General features: G+C 52.8%; 1 protein-coding gene across 2 annotated transcripts in view; it reads right to left on the reverse strand.

Moving 5' to 3' along the window:
* Positions 1–18,902, reverse strand: part of USP7 (ubiquitin specific peptidase 7) — a 1,528,604-nt gene that overhangs the window by 164,971 nt on the left and 1,344,731 nt on the right. For both annotated transcript variants that reach the window (XM_086941365.1, XM_086941366.1), the window contains exon 26: positions 10,323–10,423. In XM_086941365.1, the coding sequence (XP_086797491.1) occupies positions 10,323–10,423 (101 nt within the window). The remainder of the gene's footprint in view (positions 1–10,322; positions 10,424–18,902) is intronic.

The following is an 18,902-nucleotide window of genomic DNA, read 5'->3' on the forward strand; positions in this document are numbered from 1 at the left end:
AGGAAAGGAGGTTGGACAGGAAAGGAGGTTGGACAGAAAGAGCCTGGAGCTCACTCACCCTCCTGGCAGAGGTGATGGCAACCAGGAAAGCCGTCTTTAAAGTCAGGAGACGGAGAGGGCAAGAATGAAGGGGCTCAAAGGGAGCACACATCAGGAAAGTTAGAACCAGGTTCAAATCCCACTGAGGCATCACAAACGGAACAGGTGGAAACATGTGAGTGATGCCTTTCAAGAATCGAGTTACAATCGGGGATTTGAACAAAGAAGGCTGATCAGGAAGCCTCAAAAAGGCTGAAAGGGCAGAAAGGTAGCCCTTGATAGTGCCCAGAGCAGAGCCCTGCTGGGCAAGAGAAAGAAGAAACAGAAGAACCTCCGAAAGAGGGGCAGAAAGAGGATCCACAGCCTTTGCTGTGCACCATGCCACAAATCTGTTCCACCGACAGGCGTATACCGACTTAGTGGAGGGACGCCTGGCTGCCAGAATAACATCACAGACTTCAGGAGGCAAGTCAAATGGCCTCAACTGCTGCCGCTCAATCTCCAAGCATGGAGGTGGAGACTGGACAGGTTCGGGTGGAGGACCGTCCCCTGCTGCTGCGACAGAAGGTCCTCCTGAAGGGGCAGGCGGATCGGGGGACCGACTGACATGCTGAGTAGCTCGGGATACCAGTACCTTCGAGCCCAGTCCGGAGCCACAAGGATAACTTGGGCCCGGTCGCGCCTGATCTTCTTCAGCACTCTGGGCAGAAGTGGTATAGGCGGAAAGGCGTATAACAGACCGCAACTCCACTCGCGCCGAAAGGCGTCGCCGTGCGAGTGCCGTCTTGGAAACTCCAACGCGCAGAACTGATGACATTGCGCGTTCTCTTCTGTGGCGAATAGATCTAACCAAGGCTCTCCCCATTGCAGAAAGATGCCTTGCGCCACGTCCGAGTTCAGACGCCATTCGTGATCCATCGAGCACCGACGGCTGAGTTCGTCCGCCCTGGCGTTCAGAGAACCTGCCAGGTGTTGAACCACCAGAGTCACGCCCTGACGTTCCAGCCATTGCCAGAGGCGCAGAGCCTCCTGGCAAAGGGTCCACAACCCCACTCCGCCCTGTTTGTTGCAGTACCACATGGCGGTGGTGTTGTCGGTGAACACCTGCACTACACTCCCGTTGACAAAGGGGAGGAATGCCTTCAGTGCCAGACGAATCGCCCGCAGCTCCAACAGATTGATATGGAGCCGGGACTCCGCCGGAGACCAGATGCCTCTGATCTCTGCCTCTCCCAAGTGGCCACCCCAGCCCTGGAGGGACGCGTCCGTCACGACAACGTGCTCCGGTTGGGGAAGGGAGAGGGACTTGCCCCTGACCCAATCGCGGTCCGTAAGCCACCACTGCAGTTGTCTCGCAGTGCCCTCCGAGATCAAGACGTGGTCGGACAAGTTGCCCTGATGCTGGGCCCACTGAAACTTCAGGTCCCACTGCAGAGCCCGCATCCGCCACCTGGCGTGATGCACCAGAAGGATGCAGGAAGCCATCAGTCCCAGCAGCCGCAGCGTCAACCTGACCGAGACTCGGGATAGCGGCTGAAAGATGGGAATCAAAGCCTGAATATCCCGAACCCGCCGTTCCGGAGGATAAACCCGAAACTGCGCCGAGTCCAGAACCGCTCCGATGAAAAGGAGCTTTTGAGAGGGACACAGGTGTGATTTCGGCACGTTGATGGAGAACCCCAGGTCGTGCAAGAGGTCTGCCGTCATCTGAAGGTGGTGGACGACTGTCTGGGGCGAGCCCGCCTTCAACAACCAGTCGTCTAGGTAGGGGAAGACTGAAACCCCTAACCTGCGCAGATGGGCTGCGACCACCGCCATCACCTTTGTGAACACCCGTGGGGCGCTGGTAAGGCCGAAGGGGAGCACGAGAAACTGAAAGTGCTCCTGGCCTACCGTGAACCGCAGGTAACGCCGGTGGGCCGGCAGGACGGGGATGTGAAAATAGGCGTCCTGCAAGTCCAACGCTACCATCCAGTCTTGCGGGTCTAGAGCAGCCAAGACCTGAGCTAACGTCAACATCTTGAACTTCTCCTTCCGGAGGAAGCCGTTGACGTTCCTTAGATCCAAGATAGGACGTAGGCCCCCCTTGTCCTTCTTGGGCACCAGAAAGTAGTGGGAATAACAACCACGCCCTACTTCTGGCCCAGGAACGCGCTCGATGGCCCCCTTGGCCAAGAGGGCCATAACTTCCTCCTTCAGAAGTGTCAAGTGGTCCCCCGACACACGGTGGTTCTGCGGTGGCATGGCTGGAGGAGAGGTCTCGAAGGGGAGGGAGTAGCCCCTTCGGACAATTTGCAGCACCCACCTGTCCGAAGTGATCGTGCGCCAGTGAGCGTGGTGATGGCGAACCCTGCCACCCACTGGCGTCACATGGGGCCGAAAGCACGGACTAGGAGGATTTTGGGGTAGATGCTGCGGGGGAAGGTGTGGTCTGACCCCGCCGTTGTCCCCGACCGCCACCACGGCGGTTTCCACGGCCGCCACCGCGTTGGAAGGATTGTTGCGGCGCGTGGCTGGCAGCACGTGTGGGGGCGCCCCTTCCTTGGCCACGAAAGGGACGAAACGAACCCGGTTGCTGACGCTGGGCCGAGAGACCCAAGGACTTGGCCGTGACCCTGGAGTCCTTGAAGCGTTCCAGCGCGTGGTCCGCTTTGTCACCGAACAGGTGACAGCCATCAAACGGCATGTCCATCAGGGTATTTTGGACATCAGCCGAAAAATTGGCGGATCTCAGCCAGGCGTGACGACGAATCGCCACCGTCGTAGACATAGCTCTGCCCAGCGAGTCGGTCGTATCAAGACCACACCGAATTGAATACTTCGCTGCGTCTCGGCCCTCAGCCACAGCCTGACCGAGTTTTGCCCGCACCTCCATGGGGCATTCTGGCAGCAGTTCCGCGACCGTATCCCACACAGAGTGGGTGTAGCGGCCCAAGAGGCAGGCGGTGTTGCAAGACCGCAGGCCCAAACTAATGGACGAGAAGACCTTCTTGCCAAATTGGTCATACCTCTTGGATTCCCGATCGGGCGGGGCCGACGGAAATGCGGACTGGGAGGTCGAGGCCTGGATCACCAGACTCTCAGGAGTGGGGTGGGTAGACAGGTACTTGGGGTCGTCCGGACAAGGACGGTGGCGCCTGGCCACGTTCCGATCAACAGGCGCACCTGAAGCGGGCCTGGACCACGTGCCCAACAGAACGTCAGACAAGGCTTCATTAAACGGCAGCAGAGGCTCCAATGGGCATGACTGCGGTTTGAAGACCTCGGTGAGGATGTTAGGCCTCACGGCCGCGACGGGGAGCTCAAGGTTTAAGGCCTTGGCAGCCCTCATCAGCACCACAGAATAGGCAGCTCCCTCCACCGATGCCACGGTTGGGGGAGAGATCAAACCAGGGTTAGGGGAGTCGTCCAAACCACTGGCATCCCCCAAGTCACCTGTCCAGTCCGGGTCATACTGGCACTCGCGAGCCAGAGGGTCCTCGGACCCCTCCCAACCTTCACCGTACTCCTCATCCTCTCCGTACTCGGAGTCAATGATGAAGACCGGCTCCTCGGGGATCATGGGCCCCATCGGCGCCGGGACCGGCGTCGATCGACGCCCGTCCGGCGCCGCGTCCGAGAAGGTAAGGGGACGGCGCCGCCCGGAGCCGGCGTCGGAACCCCACCGCCGGCCGGAACCGGCAGCGGAGAACCGGCGTCGCGCGGGGGCGGCGTCGGGGGTAACCCCAAGGGCAACGGCGCCGGGGAGGCCGGAAGACCAGCCGGCGCCGATCCCGAAGGCCCCTGCGGCGCCGGGGCCGGAGCACCCGACGGCGCCGAGGCAGGGACACCCGAACCGCCAGGGCCCCCAGACGGTAGCACTGGGCCCGCAGGCACCGTAGGCCCCGTCGGAGAAGCGAGCGCCCTCATGGCCATGAGGAACGCCTCGATCTCCTCAGGCGTCGCACCATGCCCAGGGACCGGAGGGTATGAGGCAGGCCGCGCCGGCGACTCTCGCGGAGCCGCGGGGATGGGGTCACCCGAGCCCCCGGCCGCATCGCGCGAGCGTCGGGGGGAGTCGGGGGTACGATGACGACGCCCCGACTTCTTGTGCTTCTTACCTGACGAGGATGACGAGTGGCGTCGACTTCCGGAGCGCCCGGCGCGGCTCCGCGACCGCTCCCTCGAACGCTCTCTCGACCTCCGGCCGGACCGGGACCGCTCCCGGTCCCGACGTGGGGCCGACACCCGGAGCTCCAGCAGCTTGCGGGACCGCTCCCGTCTAGCCTTGTTGGTAAGGGCCCGGCAGTCGAGGCAGGATTCCACGTCGTGGTCAGGGCCCAGACACCGGAGGCAGAGGCGGTGATGGTCTGTGACCGACATCGTGCGCTCACAGCCATCGCAATTCTTAAATCCTGGCATCCTATCAGGCACAACAGTAGAAAAAGACAATCGAAAAAACTTGGTCAAAGACCGGAGTACTGCTCTTCAGATCTGCGTCCACTGGCGCGGAAAAAAGAAGAACTGACGTCAGCGCGCGGAGGCGGCGTCTATGTACTCCAGCGACGTCATCACGGCGCACGACGCCGACGACGGACGCGGAGCCGCAGGGGACGCCTGCAGACGACGCCTACCGACGCGCAGGGGTACTGCTACGCAAAAGTTTCCGGATCCAGACTGACGCCTGGGGATATTCTAAGGTAAGGAATCTAACACTAACGTGTTTCTTTCAGATAGACGCTTACTTTCACATCTCAATTCACAAAGCCCACAGGAAATACCTAAGGTTTGTAGTGGAAGGACAACATTATCAGTTCAAGGTCCTTCCGTTTGGGGTCACAACGGCACCAAGAGTGTTCACAAAATGCCTAGCAGTGGTGGCAGCACACCTAAGACAACAAATACATGTCTTCCCTTACTTGGACGATTGGTTAATAAAGGCCAAGTCACAAGAAGAATGCCTTCACAACACACAGAAGACCATTCAATTACTGCACCACCTAGGGTTTTTGGTGAACTACAAAAAATCCCACCTACAACCAAACAAAATTCAACAATACCTGGGGGCTATTATAGACACAGAAAGAGCCAAAGCATACCCCAATATAATCAGGATACAAACAATGGTCACATTGATACAAAGATTTCAACCACAACACTCACTACCAGCACGAGTGTTTATGCAGCTGTTAGGCATGATGTCCTCCTGCATACTACTAATACCACATGCCAGACTACAGATGCGTCCACTACAGGAGTGTCTAGCGACACAGTGGAATCAGGCTCAAGGTCAGATTACAGATCTGGTGTTGGTAGACGACCGTACGCATCGCTCTCTGAAGTGGTGGAACAGAACAAACATTTCCAAGGGACGGTTGTTCCTAGAACCGATTCCACAACTGATACTGACAGCAGACGCATCGCTCTCCGGATGGGGAGCACATATGGACAAATACACAGTGCAGTGGAAATGGAGTGTGCAGCAAAATAAACTGCACATCAACTACTTGGAACTACTAGCAGTATTTCTAGCATTAAAAGCTTTCCAAATGCAGATAACCAACAAGGCAGTCCTGATCAGAACAGACAACATGACTGCAATGTATTATATTCAAAAACAGGGGGGGAACACACTCTTTCCAACTATCCAAACTAGCACAGGACATTTGGAGATGGACCATTCCTCAAAAGATCTATATGTTAGCAGAACACCTACCAGGAGTTCAAAATCAGATAGCATACATCCTAAGCAGAGAGTCAGAACAAGTACACGAATGGGAGCTGCACGACCAGATACTGCAGCCATTCTTCCAAAGATGGGGGCACCCAGAGATAGATCTGTTTGCCAATCATCAGAACGCAAAATGCCAAAACTTCGCATCCAGGTGCCCACACCACCAGTCCCAGGGCAATGCACTATGGATAAATTGGTCCAACAAATTTGCTTACACTTTTCCCCCTCTCCCACTAATTCCATTAGTGGTTCGGAAACTGCAACAGCATTCAATGACAATGATACTAGTGGCACCCACGTGGGCAAGACAGCCGTGGTTCACCACGCTACTGCAACTCTCACAGGTGCCACATCAAAAGCTAAGATTATTACCCATGCACCTTACACAGAACTATGGAGAAATAATACACCCAGATCCCAAACAATTGAACCTAGCGATCTGGCTCCTGAGGTCAGAGTTTGGATATTTAGATTTACCTCCAGAATGTATGGAAATCATTAAACAAGCAAGACGTCCTACCACCAGAGCATGCTACGCAGCAAAAGGGAAAAGGTTTGCTGTACACTGTAACAGTAGTCACATCAACCCTCTGGACGCATCCACTAAACAGATTATTTGCTATTTACTACACTTGCAGCAATGTAACTTAGCATATACCTCTATCAGAGTTCATCTCGCAGCTAAAGCGGCGTACCTACAAAACGGACAACATCTTTCCCTGTTTAAAGTACCAGCAATTAAAGCCTTCATGGAAGGACTCAAAAGAGTCATTCCACCAAGACTACCACCTTCCCCAGTCTGGAATCTCAACATAGTACTTACCAGACTAATGGGACCACCCTTTGAACCTATGCATAGGTGCGAAATACAATTCCTCACATGGAAGGTGGCCTTACTCATAGCTATCACTTCACTCAGAAGAGTAAGTGAGTTGCAAGCGTTTACAATTCAAGAACCATTCATGCAGTTACACCAAAACAAAGTGGTTCTTAGAACAAACCCAAAATTCTTGCCTAAAGTAATTTCAGCATTCCACATCAATCAGTCAGTGGAACTACCGGTATTCTTTAAAAAACCACAGACAGTAGCGGAAAGGGCCCTACATACATTGGATGTCAGAAGGGCAATATTGTATTATATAGAAAGAACACAAACTTTCAGAAAGACAAAACAGCTATTTGTAGCGTTTTGTCCTACACATAAGGGCAATCCCATCTCTAAAGCAGGCATTGCCAGATGGATTGTAAAATGTATACAAATTTGCTACTTAAAAGCAAAGAGGACATTAACTGTTCCTCCTAGAGCTCACTCTACACGTAAACTAGGAGCATCTATGGCATTCTTGGGAAACATTCCACTAGATGACATATGCAAAGCAGCTACCTGGGTTACACCGCATACCTTCACAAAGCACTATTGTGTAGATGTGCACACAACACAACAAGCTAGAGTGGGACAAGCTGTATTAAAGACTTTATTTCAGACTGTTGCAACAGACACGGGCGACCACCGCTAGGGAGAGAACTGCTGTATAGTCTATTCATAATGTACCATCTGCAGCCCATATGCCTCGAACGGAATATGCTACTTACCAGTATGCAGCTGTTCTTGGCATAGAGGGCTGCAGAGTGGTACATGCCCTTCCAGCCTCCCCGGAAACCCGTGTCTGTTCCAACAATATCTTATTTAGATACACTTGCATGGGCATTTCTATCTGTATTCTATCATACTACTCCATCTAACCCTACTATGGCAAAACAATCTAAGGATGGAGCTGATGACCATGCGCACTAGCAACCAAAGGAGGAGTCACCAAGCTACAAAAGACTCTCCAAGAGAAAAACAAGTACAATCATCCGAGCCCAACACCAGATGGCGATCTATTCACCTTGAACATTTATTTATAACAAGTCTACCCTGAACTCTTTATGAGTCAGGGAGCTAAGCACAATACAAAACTCTTAAGAAAATACTTCAAGTTGCACAATTTACACAAATGCCCGAGGGGCACGGAAAACCATATACACAAAAAGTGGAATGCGAAATACTAGCAGGTAAGTAACAAGATCCAGAGGCTTCAGGATCGTTAGGACTACACTACTGAACCCTAAGGTTAGGAGCAGGAGGCCTAGGGAGATCGGGTGCAGAGTGTGCACTCTCACGCGGGATGCGGGACAAAGTCTATGGAGGCTAGTATTTCTAAAGTTACTGTTTTCGGACGAATCCGACTAAATAGAATTAAAACGAAAAAGGATCTGGACACTTGGATAGTGAACCTGCGTTGGAGCACCGAAATGCTCGGGTTACCTAGCCCAGGAGCTGCAGCTGCATAGGGTTCAAAAGACGTCGGGAATCCTCGTTGTAGTCTATAAAGCCTGAAAGAAGAAGTTGCTGGCAGGCGACCAGTGAAGAAGTTCGGTGTGATCCAAGCCTGGATCGGGGATGGAGACGACCTGAAAGCAGAGGGGACTCAGTTCTTAATCACTAGCCAGTGATTGTGTGGGCACCAGGATGGCACCGGATGAGGTCACCTCGATCAGGTGAGTGGGCGACGCTGGACTCTGCAGTCACACGGGCCAGGAGGCGTTGTCGGCGACCAGGCTGGAGGTGCGAGCTGTCCCACGAGGGTCTCTGCTGTTGGCGATGCTGGAACCAGGATTGGAGCAACAAGCTTTGGCAAAGGCAATCCCAAGCGGTAGAGTCAAGATGGCGTCTGGAGTGGACCAGGAGGGTCCGGGGTGCTCCTCTTTTGGAAGGGAGCAAGGGCCAGTCTGGAGCAACCAGACCAGTGGTAAAATCGTCGTGGTACGTCGTCAGGAGGGCCACTAGCCAACGGGCAAGTGACCGGAACACGCGGTGGGCAGCAAAGAGCAGAAGGGCCCCACGCAGATCTCGTGGATGCTGGGGGGCTGGACTTCAGTGCTGGAGATGCTCAGGGTTGGGGCTCCTCAAACCCCAGTGCACTCACTCGAGGATTCCTCAGCAGTCGTGCTGGTTAAGCGTCGTGCTGGTTTAGAAGATGGCCGGTCCCTCAGGTCTCGCCACACCCACGAATCTCAGCTGGGCTGATGATGCAGGTAGAGGTCATAGATGCCAGGGAATCCGGGTCTCGTCGAGCTGGGCAGTCTTGATCCGGAAGATGGACGTGCAGCAAACCGCCATGCTTAGGTGGTGCCTGCGGGTGCAGGGTGGCTACTCCTTAGCCACAAGGGAGAGTCTTCAAAGAAAGTCAAGAGTTCCTTTCGTGGAAACTCCTTCAAGATTCAAGATTATCTAATTTGAGAAGGGGGCCCGCTCCTACCTTTATTCTAAGAAAAGGGGCTGGCAAGCGACTAGGTCCTGCCCATGGGTGGGACCAGGAGGGGGGTGGTTACACCCCTCTCCCTTGTCCGGACTTTCCCCAGCTCAGGGGCTGGTGTGCCCCTGGAACTGGTTTGAGCCGGCATATGCACAGTGAGCACCGGGGTGCCACTTGCAGTCACCTTCCTCTCAGCCCTACCTACCTGGGATACACAAAACCCTGTCTGGGATGGTGCTAGCACCGCCCCTGACAGGAAACCCTTTGTCCAAGCTCTCCCCGCTGGAAGGACTCCCAGCAGCAGGGGGTCAAGACTTGTGTCTGTGGTGGCAGCATCCATTTTGTGATGCTGAGGCTCGAGTTAACTTTAACCGGGGTTCAGTTACATACATGTCGTGTCCCTCTAGAAGGGTGGAATGCTAACCCCGTCGCCAGAATTGGCGAGGGGTTAGTATTCCAATTCGTAGGACACCTTACTCGACATGTTTTGATAAAGCAATACCAAAGATAGCAAATAACCGCGAGGATTATAATGCACTTAAGAGTATATGGTACGCGTTATCATGGAACAGCTATTAGGACTTGGTTCCGCAAGCTGCAAACAGGCTCAGCTCATGCCAGAGCACCATCTCACGTAATTCCAAGCACTCTGCCTTCAGGATTGATAAGGCCTGCCATAGGAGTGACTGATCGGAATATATGTGTCCATTTTAGGGTTAGATATAGGAATACTATATCTAAAGCAAAGGGTGATTACACCACCTTGCCCCAGCTGTCGTGCAGCCAGTTGTGTCAGATTTGGATGGCCAGCCAGGGGTGGCATAATACATGCTGCAGCCCCCGGTAGGCCCTGGGTACACCTATGCCCTGGGTACCTAAGGTACACTGTACAGGGACTGATAAGGTGACTCAGTATCCAATTAGATATGTACCTAAGGTACATGGAATCCATTTTACAGAGAGAGAAGTGGGCCTGGGGCCCTGAATAGCAGGGTCCCAGGTCAACTGAGTCGAAAAACCAGCAAACCACCAGGCAAAAAGTTAGGGGCAACCATAGTCAGATATCCACCTTCCTACAACAAGTACCATAAAATCTACACAATCTGTTTAATTTGACTAACAAACATGGATCTTTCTTTCAATTGACAAATTGAGGAGGAAACTTAAGGCGAACTATTATGTCTACTACTGATTTCTTGGACAACTGCACTCCTCAAAATGGCTTTGCAGAACTATACGAGTTGAATTAATTCTTTCATTAAGTAACATACCTTAATTTTGCAGAACCCTTCTCACAAAGTTCTACAGCTTTTTTACATTCTTCTAGTAAGTCTCGGACACACCCATGTTTGTCTGGATATACTGTTATTTCCTAAGGAACAAAAAAAGAAAATATTAAATTTAACCAAGAGCAAACTATTCTTGAGTGAAAAGCCTATTCAGGATTTCAAATACAAAAATAATGAACCTAACAGAAAGTATATGGACCTATTATACAAAATGTGCTGCACAGTTACTATTGCCTTGGGAACAAATCCTTGAAGTTTCCCGAAGTAATGCTTAAGATACCACTTACCTTTGATAACATTATTTGGTACATAAAATGACCAATTGAATTCTGTTTATTATGCAATCCCATTTCCCCTTTTGCTGTAAGCGTTGTAGTAGCAGCGGTTGCAGATCAATGAAATGCCACAACAGTATTAAAAGAAAGCACTCCATAAAGAAATTGTGTGGCTAATGCACAAGTTACTTACCTTCGGTAACGCTATATCTGTAAGAAACATTAGTAGTGATGAACAAGTTTGTTACCTTCGGTAACGATATATCTGTAAGAAACAGTAGTTAGTATTAGATTCCTTACCTTAGAATATCCCCAGGCGTCAGACTGGAACCGGAAATTTTTGCGTAGCAGTACCCTTGCGCGTCGGTAGGCGTCGTCTGCGGCTCCGCGTCAGTCGTCGGCGTCGTGGGCCTCCGCGTGCTGACGTCAGTTCTTAGACGCAGCTTTTCTGCGCCAAAAACGTAGAGCCATGTCAAAAACCAACACTGGTGCCATTGAAACTAGGGCCCTGAAAGGGGATGACCTTAACCCTTGATATCGGCTCGCAGAACGGGGAGGATGAGTGGGGCGGTAAGTAATCTAATACTAACAATTTTTTCTTACAGATATATCGTTACCAAAGGTTAGTAACTTGTGCATCTGAAACACAACCTTGTCCGGAACACAACCTTGTCCGGATGGACAGAAAGGAAAGGAGGTTTAGATTAAAGAGCCTGGAGCTCACTCACTCCTGGCAGAGGTGATGGCAACCAGGAAACAGTCTTCAAAGTAAGAAGGCGGAGATGACAGTTGTGAAGTGGCTCAAAGGGAGTGCACATCAGATAAGTAAGAACCAGGTTCAAGTCCCACTGAGGCATCACGAAGGGAACAGGTGGAAACATGTGGGTGATGCCTTTCAGAAAGCGATTTACAATAGGGGACTTGAACAAAGATGGTTGATCAGGCAGCCTCAGAAAGGCCGAAAGGGCAGAAAGGTAGCCCTTGATAGTGCCCAGAGCAGAGCCCTGAAGGGCAAGAGAAAGAAGAAAGAGAAGAACCTCAGAAAAAGGGGCAGAGATAGGATCCACAGCCTTTGCTGTGCACCATGCCACACATCTGTTCCACCTGCAGGCGTATACCGACTTAGTGGAGGGACGCCTGGCTGCCAGAATGATATCACAAACTTCAGGAGGCAAGTCAAATGGCCTCAACTGTCGCCGCTCAATCTCCAAGCATGGAGGTTGAGACGGTGGAGCCTCTCTTCCTCCTTTGAGGGATGCGGAGGCGGAAAGAAGGTGGGCAAAGTGATGGCCTGCCCGATGTGAAAGGCAGTGACAACCTTTGGCAGAAAAGATGGACGAGCCCTTAGAAAAACTTTGTCGGGATGGAGAGAGAGAAAAGAAGGTTTAGAAGAAAAAGGCTGGAACTCACTCACTCTTCTGTCAGAGGTGATGACAACCAGGAAAGCGGTCTTTAAAGTGATAAGACGGGGAGGACAGTTGTGAAGTGGCTCAAAGAGAGCACACATCAGATAAATCAGTACCAGGTAAAAGTCCCACTGAGGCATTATGAAAGGAACAGGAGGGAAAAGATGAGTAATGCCTTTCAACAATCTTTTTACAACAGGGGACGTGAAAATGGAAGGCTGGTCTGGAAGTCGTACAAAGGCTGAAATGGCCAAGAGATAGCCCTTGACAGGGCCCAGAGAAGAGTACTTTTGGGCCAAAGAAAGGAGAAATAGAAGGACCTCTGAAAGAGGGGCAGAAAGGTGATCCACAGCCTTTGCTGTGTACCATGCCACAATCTTATTCCACCTGCAGGCATATACCGTTTTTGGGGAGGGACGCCTGGCTGCCAAGATAACATCACAAACCTCAGGAGGCAGGTCAAAAGACGTCAACTGCCACCGCTGAATCGCAATGCAAGGAGGTGGAGGCTGGACAGGTTCGGGTGGAGGACCCTCCCCCATCTGCTGCGACAGAAGATCCTGCTGAAGAGGCAGTCGGAGTGGGGGATCGATCGCCATGCTGAGTAGCTCGGGATACCATACTCTTAACAACTCCACTCACGACGAAAAGCGTCGCCTAGCGAGTGCAGTCATGGAAATTTTAACGCGCAGAAGTGATGACATTGCGCGTTCTCTTCGGTGCTGAATAGATCTTATCAAGGCTCTACCCACTGCTGAAAGAGACCTAGTGCCACGTCGAAGTTGAGCCGCCATTCGTGATCCATCATGTACTGGAGGCTGAGTTTGTACACCCTGGTGTTCAGAGATCCTGCTAGGTGTTGTACAACCAGGGAAATGCCCCGCAGTTACAGCCATGTCCAGAGGCGCAGAGCCTCCTGATATAGGGTCCACAACTCCACCAGCCCCGTTTGTTGCAATACCACATGGTGGTCTGTGTCTGTAAACACCTGCACTACCCTTCCCACGACAGATGTAAGGAATGCCTTCAGTGCAAGTCGGATCGCCCAAAGCTCCAGAAGGTTGATATGGAGCCGGGACTCCACCGGGGACCAGAGGTCTCCAATCTCCACCTCTCCCATGTGGCCGCCCTATCCCAGAAGGGCTGCCTCCGTCACAACTGTGTGTTCCCGTTGAAAAAGGGAGTGGGATCTGCCATTGACCCAATTGCGATACGTGAGACACCACAGCAATTGTCGAGCAGTGCCCTCTGAATTCTGGACATGAACCTACAGGTTGCCCGGATGCAGTGCCCACTGGAACTTCAGGTCCCACTGCAGTGCCTGCATATGCCATCTGGCAGGATGCAGGAGACCATCAGGCCCAGTAGCTGGAGGGTCATCATGACCGAAACCCAGGACAGAGGCTAAAAGATTGGAATCATAGCCTGAATATCCTGGATTCGCTGCTCGGGAGGATAAACCCGTACTGCGCCGAATCCAGAAGTGCCCCGATGAAGAGGAGCTTTTGAGAGGGAATCAGGTGCAACTTCGGCACGTTGATTGAAAACCCCAGCAAATGCAGGAGATCAGCCGTAGTCTGGAGGTAGGAGACGACTGCCTGGGGCGGGCCAGTCTTGACCAGCCAGTTGTCGAGATAGGGGAAGACTGGAACCCCTTATCTGCGCAGATGAGCTGTGACCACCGCCATCACTTTTGTGAACACTCGAGGGGCGCTGGTAAGGCCGAAGGGGAGCACGGTAAACTGAAAGTGCTCGTGGCCTACAGTGAACAGCAGGTAACACTGGTGGGACGGCGATGTGGAAATATGCGTCCTGCAAGTCCAACGCTACCATCCAGTCCCCAGAGCAGACAAGATCTGAGCTAGCGTCAACATCTTGTACTTCTCCTTCCGGAGGAAGCGGTTGATGTTCCTGAGGTGGGAACAACAACCAAAACCTACTTCCGGCCCAGGAATGCACTTGAAGGCCCCCTTGGCCAAGAGGGCCGTGACTTCCCGCTGAAGAAGCGCAGGATGTTCCCCCGACATGCAGTGATACTGAGGTGGCATGGCTGGAGGGGTAGTCTTGAAGGGGAGGAGTAGCCTCTTTGGACAATTTGCAGCACCCACTTGTCCAGGCTGATGTTACGCCAGTGGGGGGAGGTGATGGTGAATTATGCCGCCCACTGGCGTTTGATGGGCTTGAAATTCCGGACTAGGAAGGCTTTGCAGTGGATGCCGCAGGGTTGGAGGTGGGCTGACCCTCCCGCTGGCCCCCTGAACCGCCTCTACGGTTCCCACGACCGCGCTGATGTTGCTGCACCAGCCTGTGGCTGTGGAACAAACTTGGTGGGGCACCCCCCACCGTGGCCACAAAAGGAGAGAAAGGAAGAATGCGGAGGAGGGCGAGTGGCTGACAGGCCCAAGGACTTGGCCATAGCCTGGGAGTCCTTAAAGTACTCCAACGCACTATCTACCTTATTACCAAAGAGGTGAATGCCATCAAAGCCCATGTCCATCAGAGTGTTCTGGACATTCCCTGAGAAACCATTGTCCTCAGCCAGGCGTGGCGCCTAAGCACCACCGTCGTGGAAATAGTCCTGCCCAGCGAGTCGGCGGTATCAAGCCCACAAAAGATGGTCAACTTAGCTGCATCTCTCCCAGCAGCAACAGCTTGAGAGAGTACTGGCTGGACCTCTTCCGGACAGTTAGACAGCACCTGCGCAACCGTGCCCTACACAGAGTGGCAATAACGGCCCAAGAGGCATGCGGTGTTCACTGACTGCAGACCTAAGCTGGCAGATGAAAACAGCTTCTTGCCAAGTTGCTCCAACATTCTTGGATTCCCTATCCAGAGCGGCAGAAGGGAAGCAGAGGCCTGGACAACCAAGCTCTCAGGAGTGCGGCGTTGAATGAGAAAGAGAGGGTCACACAGAGCCAGGCGATGGCGTCCGGTCACGTTCCTGTCCACAGGAGCCCCTGTGTTGGGCCTTGACCAAGTGGCCAAAAGAACGTCATAAAGTGCTTCATTAAAGAGCAGCAAGGGCTCCAAAGATGTTGCCGCCGACTGGAGCACTTCTGTCAGGAGGTTAGTCCTAACAGCCACTGTAGGGAGTTCGAGGTGGAGGGCTCGGCTGCCCTAGGCAGCACCACTGCCTAACTGGCTCCCTCCTCCGCAGCCACGGTAGGAGACAGCATGCCAAGATCAAGTGAGGTCTCAAGTCCACTGGCATCCTCCAAATCCTCTGCCCAGCCAGGATCATAACCACACTCGTTTGAGACGGTCCTCAGACCCCTCCCAGTCCTCCCTTTCATCCAATGTCTGCGGACCAGGCTGAAAATAAGGTGTACGGACAAAGGGGAAAAAGGGCCCCATCAGCGTCGGAATCGGTGCCAATCCAGCAGAGTGTCTGGTTCAGGGCAAAAACTGGGGACGACATCCTGAGGAACGGGCGACGTTGGAGGTGGAGGTGGTGCTGGTGCTGCTGATGTCGGTGGAGGGGTTATAAGGTCAACGGGCGTTCGATCCCGGAGGATCCTGCAGCACCAGGGCTACTGGCGATGGAAGGACAGGACCCCCAGTCGGGCCCGTGGGGCCTGTAAGCGCACCGGCGGAACCAGATGGCCCAAGGAGTCGGGCCATGGCAGCAAGAAACTCTTGCACCTGAGCAGGCGTAGCAGACAGACCCAGAAAAGCTGGGTAGGTGGGCAGCGACGTCGCAGGCTCAGCCAGAGCTGGGGGGCAGGCACCACCTACACCCTCAGCCACGACGGGCGAGGGGAAGCAGAGGAGCAACAACACTTTTTCAACTTCTTTTTGGAATGCTTCGACTTACCTGATCCAGAGTGTGAATATTTTGATCCAGAGGAACAATGGTAATGGCTTTGTGACCGGTCCCTCGACCTCCCACGGGACAGGGACATTGAGCGGCGCGGAGCAGACTGCCGGACTTTCAGCACTTTTCGGGACCGCTCCCACTAAGTCTTCGGCGCCATGGCCCGGCAGTCGGTGCACGACTTGCGCGTTGTGGTCGCGCCCTAGGCAGTAGGGACACGCGGTGTGGGTTAGTCATCGACGCCATGTGGTGACAGTCCCCACAGTTCTTAAAGCCAGGCATCCCTACGACACAAAGTCGAACGACACGAGAAAATGAGACAAAAGGCCAAAACTCAGTCAAAAAGTGACTAGGCGTACTTGCTCTTCCCGGATCAGCGCTTGCTGGCGCGGATAAATAAACAACTGAGGTCAGCGCGCATGGGCGCATCTAAGTAGCTTCAGCGAAGGACGTCCTCCTGGCGCTAACGAATCACGCGGAGCCGCACAACGATGCCTACCGATGCGCAGGGGGACTGCTGACAAAAACTTTCCGGATCCAGTCTGATGCCTGGGGGTAATTCTAAGGTAAGGAATCTATCACTACGTGTTTCTTTCAGATTGAAAAGTCACTTACCTTTGGTAATGCCGTATCAGGCAGAGACACTCTAGCCGCAGATACCCTACCTTAGATTATCCCAGACGTCCAGCTCGATCATGAAGACTTTTGCTCAAACAATACCCAGAGATGATAGGTAGCATCAGTCGGCATCTTCCGGGTCACCTATACAGGCGCCACCTCGGCATGTTGACTTCACAACCACACCATCAGCGCAGAGCCATGAAGTGCACAGACAGGAGTATATTCTAATAGTCGTCTTCTGCACTAAACAACCTTTCTTTGGTCCAAAGTGCCCCACAAAGAGATGGTCATCCATCCACAACTCTTTAATGCGGTCAATGTCAGACAACAACACTCTTTTGGGGGTCCAGACGCTCTTCTTTTGAGGGGTGTTGAGGAGTATAGAATGTGGGCAAAGTGACTGATTGCCCAACGTTGAACGTTGAATGGTGTTACCACTTTCAATAAAAAGATACCCTAGTGCAAAGCACCAACTTATCAAGGAAGATGGTCAGGTAAGGAGGCTTGGATGACAGAGTCTGCAATTCACTCACCTTCCTGACAGAAGTTATTGCCATTAAAAATGATGTTTGGGTAGACCTGGGGAAGCGCGTGACCAAGATGGCCGCATGAAGGCTTACCTCCGGAGACTTCGTCGAGCCTATCCTGAATTAATCCTGACGCCCGAACCCAACAATTGGTAGGGCAAAAGACGCTGATCCCCCCTGGTGAAATTTGGGACTGAATCGAGCATTCCTGTTATGTTAAAATCACTTCTACCGCGCACGGTCACCAGTCGGTTTCATGGCGCTTACCTACCCATCGTAATGCCGTCGTGAGTTTTGAGGCCTACACCCCATCTCATCCGGGGACCAAGGTGCTTCATGCACCCGGACTCTAGTTGAACAACAGCGGATTGTCCAACCGGAAGTTGCGGCCACAACAGAAAACGAAACTCATTCGCTGACGATGCGAAGACTTTGGCTAGACGTCTGGCGAAGATAATTGAAAACTGCCCTCCGAGCTGGGCTTGAGAGTCGGTAGTGGAGATACTGTGGTGCCATGGGGTACTAAAGTGATTCACTTGGCGAGGTGTGAATACTATAATGGCGTCAAAGCCGGAAGCCGAGAAACCTGCATCGAGATCAGGACGTGGGCTGAAAAATTTGCAGACCCACAAGATAGACTGATATGTTCAGCCCAAGGGGTCGCCCTCGGAGCAAAGGAAGACCCCGCCGCACGGAGGGGACCCACTAAGCGAACCAGTCGAGCCGACAAGGACGGATCTCTTTGCGGCGATAAACAACATCCAGGCCGCCATGGTCGGTAAAATGGACGCACTTGACGCCAAATTGGATCTGTTAAGTTGGAAGTCAACCTGCTGAGGACTGACCACGCCAAAACCAGCGAAAAGGTCAAAGCCCTGGACATTAAAACTTCCAGCTTGATGAATGATGTGGCGGAGTTGCAAAGGGAAGTACGTGATCTGCAGGCTGAGCGGGACGATACCCGCCAAAAACTGGTTGACTACGAAGGACGCAATCGGCGAAATAACGTACGCATCCTTGGTGTGCCGGAGAAAGCAGAAGGCCAAACACCTGACCTTTTTTTGGAAGATATTGTGCTCAACCATCTGAAGCCAAGGGGCCTCAGCAACTTTTTCACAATTGAGCGGGCACACAGAGTGCCAGGAGGTCGGCCAAGACCACGAGCACCGCCTCGCCCGATGATCGCAGGGTACTGAATTTGAGACATGGATGCGATTCTGCAATCGTCCCGCTCCACGGGCCCGTTGCAATATGAAAACACTAAGCTTTCCTTCTTTATAGACTTTACTCAAACCGTGCAGAAAATGAGTTTTCTTCCGGTAAAGAGGAAACTAAGGGACAAGGGACAAGGGACTGAGGTACTCAATGCTCTTTCTGGCGAAACTGCGAGTAGAAGTGGAAGGCAAGGCCTGGTTCTTAGATAACCAGGAGGTGGCAGCGGATTGGGCGGACAGTATTGCATTGGAACATCCCGAAGAGCATCAGCACGCAGCGGAGGAAGATGGCAGGGATGAGGAAGGTGTCGCCGTTAATTGTGTTTTATTTATGAACTTGGGTAGCGGACTAATGTAGCGCTCAGGGGGACTCGGCAGATGTGTATACTTCGGGAATTATAATGAGGAGGGGGAGGGAGGGGCTGGGCATCGGGTTCCTCCTTGTTACTACCTTTAGTTCCTCAGATTAGTGGGGGGTGATAGGCACAGTGCGAGTTGGGGTGGGGCTCAGGCCTGATGCAGGGGTGCAGGGTGGTGGGGTGGGGTTGGGGGCTACTGTTTTTGGTTTTCGTTAAAATTTTCTGACTCTGTTGACTAGTGTTGCATGTTCACGTCGGGTGTTTACGGTCATGGGAATTAGGTAAATGTCGCAAGAATCGAAAGGATTGGGGATGAAGATACTGAGCTGGAATGTTAATGGACTGG

The sequence above is a fragment of the Lissotriton vulgaris genome, chromosome 10 (genome assembly GCF_964263255.1).
Source record: "Lissotriton vulgaris chromosome 10, aLisVul1.2, whole genome shotgun sequence".
NCBI classification, from domain to species: domain Eukaryota; kingdom Metazoa; phylum Chordata; class Amphibia; order Caudata; family Salamandridae; genus Lissotriton; species Lissotriton vulgaris.